We start from the raw sequence: 16,530 nt of genomic DNA, 5'->3' as shown, positions 1-16,530 counted from the left end.
TTTGCTTTCTACTGAGCTGTAATCCACACTGAAGCTATAGCCTTTGATCTTCATCAGTAAGTACTCTAAGTCCACAGCTCTTTCAGCAAACAGGCTTGTGCCACCTGCATGTTGCAGATTGACCATGAGTCTCCCTCCAATCCTGATACTCTCCAAACCAAAAACAAAACTCGCTGCCATCCAGGCAATTCTACCCATAGCATCCCTGTAAAGCAGAGAACTGCCCCCTTTGAGTTTCTGAGACTGTAACGCTTCATCTTTCTCCCTCAGAGCAGCTGGAGTTTTCTCACTGCTGACCTTGTATTTAGCAGTCCAAAACGGAATCACGGTGGCACCAGTACTCCTAGGACCCTCCAGTTCCTCTCCTTGATATATCACAGACGTGAGTGGAGACGTTCACCCAGAGACACGTATAAGAAAGTTCACAGACACATTCTTTATAATAGCTCAAACTGGATATGTTCAAATATTTATTGCGTGTAGAATTGTCAGGGGAAGCCAGCCCCCAACACATCATTATGAGTCCGGTAGGCGCAATTGTACAGCGATAGTAAGTAAAGATGACAGTAAAGTCATAGAGAGCATGAGAGATAGAAGAGAAATATTGAAATAAATGGAGTCAGACACGATTCATAGTAGCATGCTCACCTCAGCCCGGCTTGGTGGTCCAAGTGGAGGGATAGAGAGAATCTTTAATGCTGACCAAGGCTTTTATATTCTTTGGGAACATGCAAGCCCCCTAATTACAGGTGAAGACATACATCACAGGAAGGGGTTGTGCTATAGGTAATACAGTAATGGGAGGGGGTGATCTAGGGGTATCCACGTAATAGGAAGAGGAGGGATTGGGGGTATACATGTGGCAAGATGGGCAGTCCAGCTTTGGATGTCACAGAGCTGGTTTGGCCTGTTCCCTGGCTCAACTGATAGAGATCATTATCAGTAGGGTGTGAACTCCATCTACAGGAACCAAGCTAATGGTTCCAAGCTTCAGGTAGAAGTAATCCATTGTCTCCAGCAGCAGGGAGCTGGCCCACCCCTATGGTGTGGGGAGACTGCAGTCTGGCAGCGACTGCCTTCAGGGAAGATGTGTGTAAGCATCTGACCTCCCCCCACATAGAATGGGCAAATTAATTTTACTATTAAATGCTACAAAGCAATAAAAGGAATGAACTACTAGTATATTCAACAACATAAAGTAATCACCCAGGCATGTAAAATCAAAGGAGCCAGCCCCCAAAGAGTATACTCTAGAATGTTTCCATTTATATAACACTCAAAGATCAGTGAAACTAATTAATGTGACAACTCATGATTTTTGTGGGGTGGTTATGGATGAGGGGTTAGGAGGGGCACAAGGAACCCTACTGGGTGCTGAAAATCTTGGTCTAGATTTTAATCTGAGGAGACTGCATGAGTGTATAATTAGGATTTAGGCACTCAATTATGTGTCGGTTCTATCTCACCTAAAGGAGGTCTGTGGATGACAGCCAACATCAGAAGACCCAGATTGCCCGCTTGGTGCTGAGAATATTGACTGCTGGTACCCCGCAGCTGTGTTCCTCACGAGGAATTGCCCTTGAGAACTGTTGTGCTACAGGGAATTCCGTAATACGGCCTTTTCACCCTAGTCCTCAACGTTGTGATGTATCGTGAGTCCTGCCTCTGTCCTGCTTGTGGTCATGGTCCTCATTTGGAGTGATTGTCCATTATGTTAAGGAAACAGGATTAAGGGGGAATATGATTTGAGACACCACTTTACTGAAAGATATGGCTCAAGTCACCACTCTTAGCTTCCTTGGGGTGTGATTTGCATCCACTGTGTACGAATGCTTGCACAAAGTTTGCTCTCTTGCTCTGGATCCTACATCTGCTTCATCCTCGTTTGACCTTCAGTTCTTGGGACTTGAGACAGCTGCGTATTTCGCCATCGTCAGCATTCTTGTGAATCCAAAGCCTGTCATCTGACTTGCCAGATTGTCAGCATCTGAAATCAAGTGAGTGAGGAAAACCTTCCAGACCAACCATTTGATCCATGGTTTGGGACTTGCCAGCTTCCACAAATCCGTGAGCCCTTTCCTTGACAATCAGATGTGAAGTCCAGAACCCTAATATGTTCATAGAAACAACAGTCGAGAGATGGAATGACACATTACATTGGATAAATCTGCTGCACAGACCTCTTTAAAGTGTTGGAAAGCAAACATGTGACTTTGCCAACTAAGGCACATGGCTTTTCCATCTGCCTCATATCCATATGAACGTTTGACATTGAAGAAAGGAGACTGAAGAACTGCTGCATCTAAGTATGCTTTGGTGAAGGATATTGAAAGTGCCACAGACTGCTGGAAGAACACATGTGTCTTGGAAGAAGTCTAGCCAGAATGTTCCTTAGAAGCAGGATGACTTCATCTCACATACTCTGGACATGATATCAGGAGAAAAGGACATCATGCTTGGTAAAGTAGAAGGGCAACCGCAGTGAGATCGATTGACAACAGTGGCTGTAAGAATGGGCTCCGACATAAGAACAATTGTGGGGACGGTGCGGGATGGAGGAGTGTTCCATTCTGTTGTACAGAGGGCCGCTATGGGTTGGAACTGACTCCACAGCACCTAATAACAACAAATATGCCGGGGATATTACTGAGGGGAGGAGGAGCAGCTGATGTCAGAGATTAGATTGAGTGGTACAGCTGTTAGGAAAAGCTGTATATATGGACTTCTTTAACTGTCACCACACAGGGTGCCCCCTCATAGCCTTGGGCTGACCCACCTAAAGAAAGTATTCATGCAACGGCCTTATGACCCCTCTCAGAGGCCTGATGCTGGATGCCAAGGACTGGCCCTTGTCTCAGTATGCGACAACTCAGCCAGACACCCCAGCATCAGAGTACCCTTAAAAAGTGACAGACACTTCAATTGCCCGGGCATTGGGAGTCAGCTTTTCCTTCTGCCCTCCCCTCCGGAAGGTGTATCTCTTAAGAGCATCTACCCAAATTGTCTACACACGACACTCCTTCTTAGCTCTGTTTCCAGGAACCCCATCTAATGTACCATCAAATGCCACCAGGCTGCCCTTCAAATAGACTGGAATGCTGAGCTCCCTCTCAATACTGAATTTTGTCATATTAACTCGACACTTTATTTTTCAGTAGCATCCTTTCCTGTCCAACAAATCCCAAGGCATGAGGTTGCCCATATTTTGAAAACACGGCCCTGAAGTTCTTTATCTTCTTGAATGCTTTCTGATTATGACAGCCACCCAGCAGCAAACCAATCTTATAGTAAATGCAAAACAACCCTTACAGACTCAAGAACTGAAGCTCTATACACGCTGAGTTGGAAAAAGTGGGGTTTACTGCAATTTGAAAGATGAGGTTCCTTTTTGTTGATTATATGTACTATAAACTCATTACCAGTGCTTCTCGGTAAGATTAAAATAGCATCTCTGGCTTGTGTCATATTGTATCCCCAGGAGAATTCCTAAATAAAGGCAAATCATCTCAGTGACGTACTCTTTAAAACACAGGTAGTAATTATACCATCATTACCAGCCACATGTGCTCAAACATAGCTGGGCCAGGCATCTGCCTTCAGTCTTTTCTTTTGCTTTGTCCCATTCTCCAATCAAGTATTTGCATATTCTTTGTCAACACTCCTTCAGCTTTGAGTTGTTGCCCCACCTCATGGCAACCCAGGCACAATGGGACCCACTGCATGTGGTCCCTGGAGGGTTTTCAATGATGGATTTGGGGACATGGATCAAAGCCGACTCTGTCTTAGACTGGACCTCTGCTGAAGCCTGTTAACTCTTTGCCAAATATTGATCATTTCCGTTTCTTACCAATGTTTTGTTATTGATTTTGCTTATTTATATGTGTTACTCATGGTCATTCTATATCTAGCAGCCCCTTTTGTTTTGGTTGTTAATTAGGCGTATCCTCACTTTAAATAAGACATGAAAAACAAGGAGGAAATTGAAACATGCCTTCTTAGCATCAGAAGTTTGAGACTTCTTTGTGCCTCTATGAAAGCAGTCCCTAGAATACATGTTTGCTTTTGTTTTTTTAACTCTGGAAAATAATGCTCGGGTCCTTGCCTTTCCTCTGGGCAACACTGCTCTACAGCGCTATATAAACCGGTGTATAGAATCAACAATAATAGCTGGTTATTTATTGATTGCTTATTTTATGTTATCCATTTTGCTAACTGGTTAAATAAAGTCAATATAACATCCCCATTCCCATTCTGTGAGAAAAGCGCTATTACGACTATTTTATAGATGAGGAAACGTGAGCTTGGAGAAGCTGAGGGATCGCCCTAGTGCCATGGTTTTGGATGGAAACCCCGCTGAGCAGCTGCTGCCTCCAACCCACTGTCAACAAAGCAGGGGTTTCTGATCCTGATGCTGTGTAGACAGAAGAGTGAAATCGTTCCTAACTTCAAAATGGAATTTAGTTTGGAAGGAAAACAGAAAGAGGAGCAGGTATGGTGATGGCCCATTCCCAATGATAGCCCCTCCCACAATAAGCCAGTACTCACCCATTAGGGTAGTCCCCTCCCACAGTGGATCTGGGCTGACCCCACGGAGCCAATAGGATGCAGCAGAAGTGGCACAGCGGGATTTCTGAATGGGAGATGGTAACAGGCCAGACAGCTTCTACCTCATCCTCTTGGAACATCTGCCAGTCACCAAATAATCCGTGCAAGTACCCCGAAGTCAGCATGCGGCAGGGAAGTGCCAGCCAGTCAAATGGAAGGATGGTGTGAAGAGCGAGAGATGCTTGGTCAGCCCCTCCCAGGTACCTTTCATGTCAGTGAGGGAGCCTTTCTGGACATGTGAGTCCTAGCAGATGCCACACAGATCTAGCTGACAGTAAGAGCCACAGCTGCAGATTTCGGTCCCCAACCCAACCCTACCCCAGGCATCTCTAGTGCTGTGGGTCCCTCGGCCCTCAATCTGAGGCCTCCGTTATATCAGAGAAGAGACAGACCACTCCTGCCATTCCTGCCCTAATTCCTAACCGCCCAAATTGTGAGCATAATAAATGGCCACTGTTTGGGGTGTTTTTTTTTTAATGGAACAAGCAAGAAATATTTATTCATTTATTTATTTTTCCAACAGTTTCATTGGCAAGTGATTTACATATCACATAATTCAATAGTTCAAACATGGGGGAATTGTACAATCACCCCCACATCAATTTTAGAACAGTCCCTCTCGCCCATGGTCAAATCGCCTTTAAGATGATTCATGCAATCCCTGTTTTAAGAGCTTTGGGAGAGCTTTGTCATTCAGTAACTGATACATGGAAAAGCAGCGAAGACAAGGAGTGTGCAAACACATGCCAGAGCTCCAGAGATGGAGATATGCTGGGACGTTGGAAAGGCCAGAGAGAGTCTCATTTCTGATAAGAAAGCCTGGGCCCTGAGTAAATGCTCAGAAGAGAAAAAGTGCAGATAAGCAGGGTGCAGCCAGGTCTCCCTATCTGATGTGAAAGATACAAGAACAAAAGCAGCAGACAACAGGATTGGAAAGGAGTGGGGTACCAGTTAAGGTCATTGAAGGTCAGGGAAAATAATTCCACAGCGGAGCAGGACTGTACACCATCTAGTAGAACGCACGTCTTTTACTGATAAAGGAAATGGAACCCTAGAAAATGAAGGGGTTTGGGCACAGTTGCCTAGCTGGTTGGCAACAGGGTTATAGTGTGGTCTCTTCCTTCCAGATACCCGCAGGAAGCAGGGCAACTGTTCTGTTCTCAACTCCAGATAAATGTTCTTGCCAGCATAAAAAATGCTCTGGCTACCCATCCTATATAACACTACAGACACCATAATGTTCAAAGCCAGGTTTCTGCATTTGTAGTACGCATTGGGCTGCTCACCACAAGGTCAGCAGTTCAAAACTACCCGCTGCTCCTCTGGAGAAAAACAAGGCTTTCTATATGTGTAAAGACTTACAGTCTGGGAAACCCACAGGGCCATGTCTGTCCACCCTGTGCTATAGGATGGCTGTCAGTCAGAATCCACTCAAGGCAGTGCGTGAGGACGACATTCATCATTCTTTACTACCTCCTTGCATAATGGTAAGCGCCTCAAAACTTAAGTCTTCCACTAGCTTTGTATTGACTCAAGGTATAATTTATTTCATGAGAGTTACCTCATTTTATATGCACAAGTCTGTGAGTTTCAGCCTCCAATGGGGCAACCATCGCCATAATCCAGATTTAGGCTGTTTCTATCACCCCATTAAGACTTCCCTGTCTGTTTACAGTTCATCCTTGTTCCCACCCTCTGTCTTAGACAAGAACTATTTTCTTTCTCTGTTGATTTGCTTTTTCTGGAGTCATACAGTGATTCATATATACTTTGAAAATAGAATCATATAATATGTGCTATTTTGTACCTGGCCTCTTTCAATAGCAGGCTTTCTTTCTTCACAGTTTTATTGGCACCTCATCCACGTCATACAATTCAATCATATCCAGCAGAGTTATAGAAATATCACCAAAATCAATTCTAGAACATTTTCTTCTTCCTTGTACTCATTACTATTCATGTAATCATTTTAAAAATCATTTTATTAGAGGCTCTTACAGCTCTTATCACAATCCATACATACATCCATTGTGCTAGCACATTTGTACATTTATTGCCATCATCATTTTCAAATTTTTTTTTTCTATTTGAGCACTTGGTGGTGGCTCATTTTTCCCTTCCCCCTTGGTAATATATAAATATATAACCCTTGGTAATATATAAATTATTTTTTTCATGTCTTCCACTGACCGCTGTCTCCCTTCATTGACTTTTCTATTGTCCATCCCCCTGGGAGGGCAATATATGTAGATCATTGTGATCTGCTTCCCCTTTCTCCCCCACCTTCCCCTTACCATCCTGGTATCGCTATTCTCATTATTGGTCCTGAGGGGGTTATCTGTCCTGGATTCCCTGTGTTGTGGGCTCTTATCTGGACCAGTATACACGCTCTGGTCTAGCCAGAGTTGTAAGGTAGAATTAGAATCATGATGGGGGTGGGGGAGGAAGCATTAAAGAACTAGAGGAAAGGTGTTTTTTTTTAAATTATAAATCATTTTATTGGGGGCTCATACAGCTTGCATCACAATAATATCTACATAAATTGTGTCAAGCACATTTGTACATTTGTTGCCATCATCATTTTTGAAACATTTGCTTTCTACATGTGCCCTTGGCATCAGCTCCTCATTTTTTGCCCTCCCTCCCTCACGAACCCTTGATAAATTATAAATTATTGTTTTCCATGTCGTACACTGATCGCTGTCTCCCTTCACCCACTTTTCTGTTGTCTGTCCCCCAGGGAGGGGGTTATATGTAGATCGTTGTGATCAGTTCCCCCTATACCCCCCCCCCCACACACACACACAGTTTTCCCTTACCCTCATGGTATCGATATTCTCATTATTGGTCCTGAGGGATTTATCTATCCTGGATTCCCTGTGTGTCCAGATCTTATCTGTACCAGTGTACATGCTCTTTCTAGCTGGATTTGTAAGGTAGAATTGGGATCATGATAGTGGGGGGGAGGAAGTATTAAAGAACTGGAGGAAAGTTGTGTTTCATTGGTGCTATACTGCACCCTGAATGACTTGTCTCTTCCTTGGGACCCTTCTGTAAGGGGATATCCAATTGTCTACAGATGGGTTTTGGGTCTCCACTCCACCCTCCCCCTCATTCACATTGATATGATTTTTTTTGTTCTGGATCTTTGATGCCTGATACCTGATCCCATTGACACCCCATGATCACACAGACTGGTGTGGTTCTTCCATGTGGGCTTTGTTGCTTTTCAGCTAGATGAGCACTTGTTTATCTTCAAACCTTTAAAACCCCAGATGTTATATCTTTTGATAGCCGAGCACCATCAGCTTTCTTCACATTTACTTATGCACCCATTTTTTCTTCAGCGATCATGTCAGGGAAAGTGAGCATCACAGACTGCCAGGTTATTAGAACAAAGTATTCTTGTGTTAAGGGTGCACTTGAGTGGAAGCCCAATGTTCGTTTGTTGCCTTAATACTTAACATATAAATATATGTACATAGATCTATTTCCCTATCATTATATATAAATATATTTACATATGCACATGCCTTTATTTAGACCTCTATAAATGTCCTTTGCCTCCTGATTCTTTCATATATTTCTTTTTACTTTCCTCTTGTCCCACTATCAAGTTTGGCTTTATTTGGGTTTCAATAATTCCTTTTGGCTACATTGTCTTTGATCAAGCTCCACCAGGTATCCTATGCCCTCCTAGCCATCAATTTTAGATCACTTGTTATTCCCTTGTCCCTGGGTTTGGTGGCACCCCTTTCTCTTCCCCCCGCTTTCCCCTCTCCTGTGACGCCCCCACCATTGGTCCCATTGTTTTCTCCTCCAGATTGTTTATACAGTCTATCTTATTTAGATAGGCACAATAACATGTTTTTAAGAGTCATCCATGATTTACTATGTCATTCATTTTACTGCAGAATATCGGATGGGGAAAAAAACCCATTGTTATCAAATTAATTCTGACTCATTAGAGAGCCTTTGGGGTCACCCTATTCCCAAGGGTTTCTGAGATTCTAAATCTTTATGAGAGTAGACAGCCTGATCTTTCCTGTGAGGCAGCTGATGGGTTTGAATTGCTGACCTTGCAGTTAGCAGCCCAGTGCTTAACCCAATGCATCACTAGTACTCTTAGATATACCGTATTTCATGTTTCCATTCACCTGTTGGTAGACATTTGGCTGCTTCTACTGTTTGAGGAGACCTGGTGGCACAATGGTTAAAATGCTCAGTTGCTAATCAAAATGTCAATAATTTGATCCCAGTCGCTGCCCTGCAGAAGAAAATTGTGCAAGTCTGTTTCCATAGAATTTACAGCTTTGGAAACCCTGTGGAGAAGTTCTGCTCTGTTCTATAGAGTCCCTATTTGATAGAATCAATTAGATGACCATAAGACTCCTTCCATAAGTTTTTAAAAATCATTTTATTGGGGCCCGTGCTACTCTTATCACAATCCATACAAACATCCATTGTGTCGAGCACATTTGTACATTTGTTACCCTCATCATTCTCAAAACATTTGCTTTCTACTTGAGCCCTTGATATCAGCTCCTCATTTTCCCATCCCTCCCCAGTCCTTCCCCCCATTAAGTTTTCAAATTAAAAATGATTGCTTAGGTCATGTGTAGTAGAAGTTTTCCGTTTTTAAAGGGGATTTTTGTTCAAATAAAACATACAAAGACGTGGGGAAAGAAAATAAATTCATCACTTAGAGATAACACTGTTAACATTGCCCCTTTCTCGACAATCATGCCTGTACATGCTTCTTCCTTTATAATAAAAAGACTAAACTATACATACTTTGGGGGGAACTTCTCTTAAAGTTAATGTTCCGGCCACTGCCATAGGCGGTGCAGAAGGACAGGGCGCGGCTGGGGACACGGCGGCCGCTGCGGGGCTCGTTTGGGCATCGGCAGCGGTGGCTTTGACAATTACGACTAAGGCAACTATGACCAGGCCTCCTTCGTCGCTGATTGCTCGTTGGCTCTCTTCTTTCCTTTCCAGCCGCGTCTGGTCCACTTCCCCTAGCTGCAACCCCGATCCTACGTAAAGGCATGACTTTCCGGTATCGCAGGGAAAACAGGGTGCAAGCCCAGAAACTATTTCCCCACCACCACTTGTTGAAAAACTGATCTGGAGGCGTCTCCGGATGAGAACACGCGGAAAGTTCCAGGGTTTGGTGCGTCTCTGGTTTTGCTAGGAGACCCTTCCTTCAGTTATAAATATCAAGGAGAAAACAACAGGAAGCTAATTGGGATCCTTATTCAAAGTCAGAATGGAACGATTGGTAGTAACAGCCCCACCTGCTGGAAACCGTTCTAAGACTGCTTTGTATGTGACTCCCTTGGATCGCGTCACTGAGTTCGGAGGTGAGCTGCCTGAAGATGGAGGAAAACTCTTCTGCACTTCTTGCAATGTGGTTCTGAATCATGTTCGCAAGTCTGCCATTAGTGACCACCTCAAGTCCAAGACTCATACTAAGAGGAAGGCAGAATTTGAAGAACAGAATGTGAGAAAGAAGCAGAGGCCTCGGAGTGCATCGCTTCAGTGCAACAGTACTGCACAAACAGGGAAAGTCAGTGTTATCCAGGACTTTGTGAAAATGTGCCTGGAAGCCAACATCCCACTGGAGAAGGCTGACCACCCAGCTGTTCGTGCTTTCCTGTCCCACCTTGTGAAGAATGGAAGCTCCATACCCAAGTCAGACCAGCTGAGAAGAGCATCTCTGCCTGACGGATGTGAGAATGAGAATCAACTCCTCAACTCACGAGATGAGATTGTTGACCAGGAGGTTACCACCATTATAATCAAGATTAAGAATGCGGAGTATTAAAGTTATGTGTTAAAAAAAGCTAATGTTGCTATGAAAAGTCTTCTCAGTAACATTTTGTTGCATTATTCACTGCCATCAAGTGAATTCTCAGTGACTCACGGTGCCCTATGGGACAGGGAAGGGCTGCTCCTGTGGGCTTCTCAGACTGTAACTCTTTACGGCAATAGAAAGTCTCATCTTTCTGCCGTGGAGCAGCTGGTGGTTTTGAATTGCTGGCCTTGTGGTTAGTATCCCAATGCATTACCATTACACCACCAAAGCAATATAAGTTATTTATATAATGCCAATACTTATGAGCAAGAACCACCGGTGCTGAAGGAAGAAGTTCAAGCAGTACTGAATGTATAAGCAAAAATCAGGCTCCAGGCATTGACAGAATACCAATTAAAATGTTTCAGCAAGCTGATGAAGCACTGGAAACAATCACTTGTTTATGCCAAGAAATTTAGAAGACAGTTACTAGGCTACTGACAGGAAGAGATGCATATTTGTGCCTATTCCAAAGAAAGGTAACCCAACAGCATGCTCAAACTACAGAGCAATATTATTGATATCACATGCAAGTAAAATTTTGCTGAGGCTCATCCAACCATTATTGCAGTAAGTAGTACATTGACAGGGAAGAGGGTGGATTCGGATGAGGACTTGGAACAGGGATATCATTCTGATGTCACATGGATCTTGACTGAAAGCAGAGAACACCAGAAAAATGTTTATTTGAGTTTTATTGGCTACACAAAGGCAATTGATTGTGTTCATCATAGCAAACTATGGATTATTTTGAGAAATATGGGAATTCCAGAACACTTCATTGTGCTCATTCTGAACTTGTACATGGATAAGAGGCAGTTGTGCCCACAAAACAAGGGCATACTGCCTGGTTTACAATCAGGAAAGGTGGGCATCAAGATTGTATTCCCTCATATTTGTTTGATATGTTTGCTGAGCAAATAATCAAAGAAGATGGCTTATATGAAGAAGAATGAGGCATCAAGATTGGAGGAAGGCTTATTAACAACCTGCAAAATGTAGATGACACAACATTGTTTGCTGAAAGTGAGGAGGAATTGAAGCACTTGCTGAGGAAGATTAAAGATTGCAACCTCCAAGTATAGATTATGATTCAATGTGAAGGAGACTAAAATCTTCAAAACCAGTCAAAAAGGTAACATCATGATAAACAGAGAAAAGGTTGAAGTTGTCAAGCATTTTCTCTTGCCTGGATCCACAATCAATGCTCATGGAAGCAGCAGCCATCAAAGATCAAACAACCCAAGTAAATCTGCTGCCCAAGAACCTTTAGAGTAGTGAAAAGTAAAGATGACATTTTAAGGACTGAGGTGAGACTGTCCCAAGCCATGGTATTTTCCATTGCTTCACATTCATGTGAAAATAAAAAATATTGAGTCAGGAAGACCAAAGAAGTATCGATGTATTTGAATTAGGGTGCTGGAGAAGGTTGAAAGTATGATGGACTGCTAACAAGACAGAACAATGTGTCTTGAGAAAGTAAGTGCAGGATGCTCCTCAGAGGCAAGGATGTTAAGACTTCATCTTACCTCCCTTGGATGTATTTTAGAAACCATTCCCTGGAGAAGGACATCTTGCTCGGTAAAGTGGGGGGAGGGGGGCGGAAGACTCTCAAGGAGATGGATTGACTCTCTGGAGGTAACAATGGATTCAGGCATAAGAACAATGATGAGGATGGTGCAGGACTGTACAGTGCTTCATTCTGTTGTGCATGGGGCTGCTATGGGTAGGAGTTGACTTAATGGAACCTAATAAAAAACGTATTCACTGTGTCTGCCATTAGCAGTTAAACTGACAGCTGTTATGCTTAGAAACACTCTCCCTAGGAGGAGCATGCCAGGTGGCTGACGAGGTACCCAGACCACCTACAGCAGTGGTTTGCAACCTTTCTCATGCCGTGGCCCTTTAAGACAGTTCCTCATGTGGTGGTGACCCCCAACCATAATTATTTCATTGCTGCTTCATAACTGTAATTTTGCTATTTTATTAATCACAATGTGTTTTCTAATGGTCTTAGGTGACCCCTGTGAAAGGGTCATTTGACCCCCAAAGGGGTCTTGACCCACAAGTTGAGAACCACTGCTCTACAACAAAGACTCAACAAATCCAGTGAAAATGAAATGGATGTCAAGGAGCCTAGACCTTCAAGGGAATGGACAAAGAACATGGGATGGGGGATGTGGGGGAAAGGTAGTGGTGTTAACAAATCCAGGGGCAAGGGAATCACAAGTGATCCAAATTGGTGGTGAGGAGGGTGTAAGAGGCCTGGTAGGGCGTGATCAAGGGTAAAGTAACCAAGAGGAATTACTGAGACCCAAATGAAAACTGAGCATGATAGTGGGACAAGAGGAAAGTCAAAGGAAATAGAGGAAAGAGCTAGGAGGCAAAGGGCATTTATACAGGTCTACATAAAGCCATGTATATATGTAAGTATATTAATATATGAGGGTGGGGAAATAGACTTATGTGCATATATTTATAGGTTTAGTATTAAGGTAGCAGATGAGCATTGGGCTTCCAATCAAGTACTCCCTCAATGCAAGAATACTTTGTTCTATTAAATTGGCATTCCATGATGCTCACCTTCCTGACACAATCGCTGAAGAAAATTGGGTGCATACTCAAATGTGGTGAAGAAAGCTGATTGTGCCCAGCTATCAAAAGATATAGCATCTGGGTCTTAAAGGCTTGAAGGTAAACAAGAGACCATCTAGATCAGAAGCAACAAAGCCCACATGGAAGAAGCACACCAGCCTGTGTGATCACGAGTTGTCGAAGGGATCAGGTTCAGGCATCACCAGAACAAAAGATCATATCATTGTGAATGAGGGGGGTGAGTGTGGAGTGAAGACCCAAAGCCCATTTGTAGGCCACTGGACATCTCCTTACAGCAGGGTCTCAGGGAGGAGACGAGCCAGTCAGGGTGCGATGTAGCATCTATGAAACATACAACTTTCCTCTAGTTCCTAAATGGTTCCTCCCCACCCATTATCATGATCCCAATTTTACCTTACAAATCTGGCTAGACTAGAGGATGTACACTGGTAGAGATAGGAACTGGAAACACAGGTAATCCAGGGCGGATGATCCCTTCAGAACCAGTGGTGAGAGTGGTGGTACCGGGAGGGTGGAGGGAAGGTGGATTGGAAAGGGGGAACTGATTACAAGGATCTACATATGACCTTCTCCCTGGGGGATGGGCAACAGAAAAGTGGGTGAAGGGAGACTTCAGGCATGTCAAGATATGACAAAATAATAATTTATAAATTATCAAGGGCTCATGAGGGAAGAGGGAGCGGGGAGGGAAGGGGAAAATGAGGAGCTGATGCCAGGGGCTTGGGTGGAGAGCAAATGTTTTGAGAATGATGAGGGCAATGAATGTACAAATGTGCTTTACACAATTGATGTATGTATGGATTGTGATAAGAGTTGTAGGAGCCCATAATAAAACAATGAAAAAAAATAACTTTAATATAAAAAAATAATAAAGGAATGGACAAAGAAGTACATCAAATACTAAGGAGAGGAAAAGATTGAATGAACAGCAAAAAAGGAGGCATCGGTAGGCTAATAAGAACACTGGAGCCACTTGGAAGTAGTGCAAGCAGGGCTTGGGGTCAGAGCCACAGAGCCAGGGCCTCTCACCCAGGACTGCCCTGGCACCCACATCCATGAGCCACAGTCAGAGGTATGGCATCGCCTGTGCTCGTGCTCAAGCTTTCTCTCCCCAGTTCTTCATTGCTTGTTTTTCTCTTTTTCATCTTCGCCCACCAACACCAACTTACCCACATCCACTGCTGAGCAGATACTTTAATACTGCTGAGCAGATTCCCGCCCACTCCTGCCTCTGCTGTCAGCAGCACTGTCCCCACACGTTTAGAGCATGGTGCCCGTCCCTACAGAGTGACCACCGCATTCCAGGGGCACTGCTTCTGATCGCATCACACCAGTACTGTGCCTCTGTTTTGTCTCTTTTTCCTCTGTTTCGCTCCCCCACCCACCCACCCCCACTTTTTCCTTTTTTTCTCTCTTGCTTTTTTCCTACATCCTTCCTTGCTGTCTAAAAACTATAGAAAGGTGCCCCATATCCCATCCTGCCTGTGGTCAGTAGTGCTAACCCCAGTAGTGCCACCCCAGTGTTGACAAACAAGCAAACAGAGCAGCACACCTGTCCGGTTGCCCGGATATATTAAAACAACATAAAAAGGAGAGTGAACCAAACCAACACACGATCCACGAATTAATAGAACACAATGTTTTGTAAACAACAGGCAATTTCAAATCTCACACACATAAAATAGGATAAGTGACTGCAACATCAGGTAATCACAGCACAGAGCCAGGAAGTCTTCTAGAAGAAGAAATGCTACAGAAACTACTTGATCAGATTATACTCTGCTTCAGGAGAGTATACTTATGTACTTTCAGCAAAGTAAGTGAGAGAGGAAACCACAAACAAAGCACAGACAAAGCTCTAGGAGGATTCTGGAATGCCAGGGCATATGGACAAAACCAATGAAAATTAGAAACCATATGAAATAACACATGGAAATCTAGAATATTAATATTAAAACTTAATAATTAGATAAAGCATTGGAAGGACAAAGAAATAGAATTAAATCAATAGAAAACAGAGTTATCAAAATTGAAGACAAATCTCTTGACAGTAATCTGTTAGAAGAACAATCAGGAAAAAAGGAACAAAACAGAATGAAAATATATTGAAGTTTATGTGGCACGCTATCAAGAAGAATTAACTTACATGTGATTATAAGTCTAGAATAAGACTATACAAAAAAGAACCAAAAAATTATAGATTTGTTGGAAGAAAACTTCCTTAATATCGTGAAAGTTAAGAAGATATGCCTCAAAAAGCTGAACACACCCCAAATAGGATAGGTTGAGAGAGAAAATCACTAAGACACATTGCAACTAAAACTTCTTTCAGAAAGATTAGCATGAGGCTGGTGTCTGTAAGGTGAGGTTAAGTTAGAGAGTCCAAATGACTGACTTTTCAAAAATGCTACACCTTTTTATCATCCCTGCTCCCAACCACTACCCCTCCTTTCTGTATTCTCCCTCACCACAGCCCTGCTCCCCAAAAGAAAATCCAAAACACTACCACCAGGTTGGTTCCGGTTGGTAACCACCCTAGAGAGCACTGCTGAGGCTATCAGTCTTTACAGGAGCCTCATCTTTCTCCCAGGGGCTAACTGGTGGGTTTGAAACGATGACCTTGCATTTAGCAGTCTAACAGTAACAGCACCCCAAAGTCTCCACTCACCTCCTAGGGTTCTGTCATTTACTGCGATGTCTCACAGAACTCAAGCACAATAAAGGGAATGGCTCACGTAGTTGTAGAGGCTGGCAAACCCCAAATCCAAAACTCAGACTGCAGTCTTGAAGATTCTCCTCCTTCATGCCAATTCAGGCTGTTAATTTATAAGGCTGTCGAAGCTGGTGAATTTAGGCAGTGCGATAGTTTATTGTGCCAACCTGGCCGATAAACACAAGTAGGATTAACTGAAGGGCAGAGGGATAAATGGCTCGGTGAGCCTCGCCTTGTTTGTTCTGTGCCTCAATTTAAAGAGGTACACTACCTGTGGGATGCCTAGCCTGTGCACTGTGTCTCTGTAAGTTGAGGTCCCTTTAAGCCCACACGATTGGAATGTTCATCTCTGGAGCTGGGGACCGACAGTTGATGACAGTTGGGGACCTGCCTTGCTTTTGCTGCCTGGCTATATATAGCCCAGCTCTCTCTACAGAAGGGGTCTGGCAACTGGCGGCTCTCAAGCCTTAAAGGACGGCTAGTGTCTCACTGCCTTATAATTTAACTGTTAATTTCTTGTATTATCTATCTGTATATAATTTAGCGGTTCATTTATTGTATTATATATCTATCTTTATAAATATATTTATATATAATTACTAGCAATCTGGTTTGTCTCTCTAGAGAACCCTGCCCAACACAGCCAGGCAGTAGGCCACTGGTTTGAGTCCCAAGAACTGAAGGTCAGACAAAAGGCAAGCAAGATGCAGGATCCTGTACAAGAGAACAAAATTTGTTA

General features: G+C 43.3%; 1 protein-coding gene across 1 annotated transcript; it reads left to right on the top strand.

The window, feature by feature from the left end:
* Nucleotides 1-9,852: 9,852 nt before the first annotated feature.
* LOC142449248 (CGG triplet repeat-binding protein 1-like) lies at nt 9,853-10,432 on the top strand. The gene has a single exon (XM_075550877.1). It carries the CDS (start codon nt 9,875-9,877, stop codon nt 10,430-10,432), a length of 558 nt encoding a protein of 185 aa, XP_075406992.1. The 5' UTR covers nt 9,853-9,874.
* The last annotated feature ends 6,098 nt before the right edge of the window (nt 10,433-16,530 follow it).

Source organism: Tenrec ecaudatus, chromosome 5 (assembly GCF_050624435.1).
Source record: "Tenrec ecaudatus isolate mTenEca1 chromosome 5, mTenEca1.hap1, whole genome shotgun sequence".
Classification (NCBI taxonomy): Eukaryota; Metazoa; Chordata; class Mammalia; order Afrosoricida; family Tenrecidae; genus Tenrec; species Tenrec ecaudatus.
Note: the sequence above shows the minus strand (reverse complement) of the source record. Positions and strands in the feature narration are given on the sequence as shown.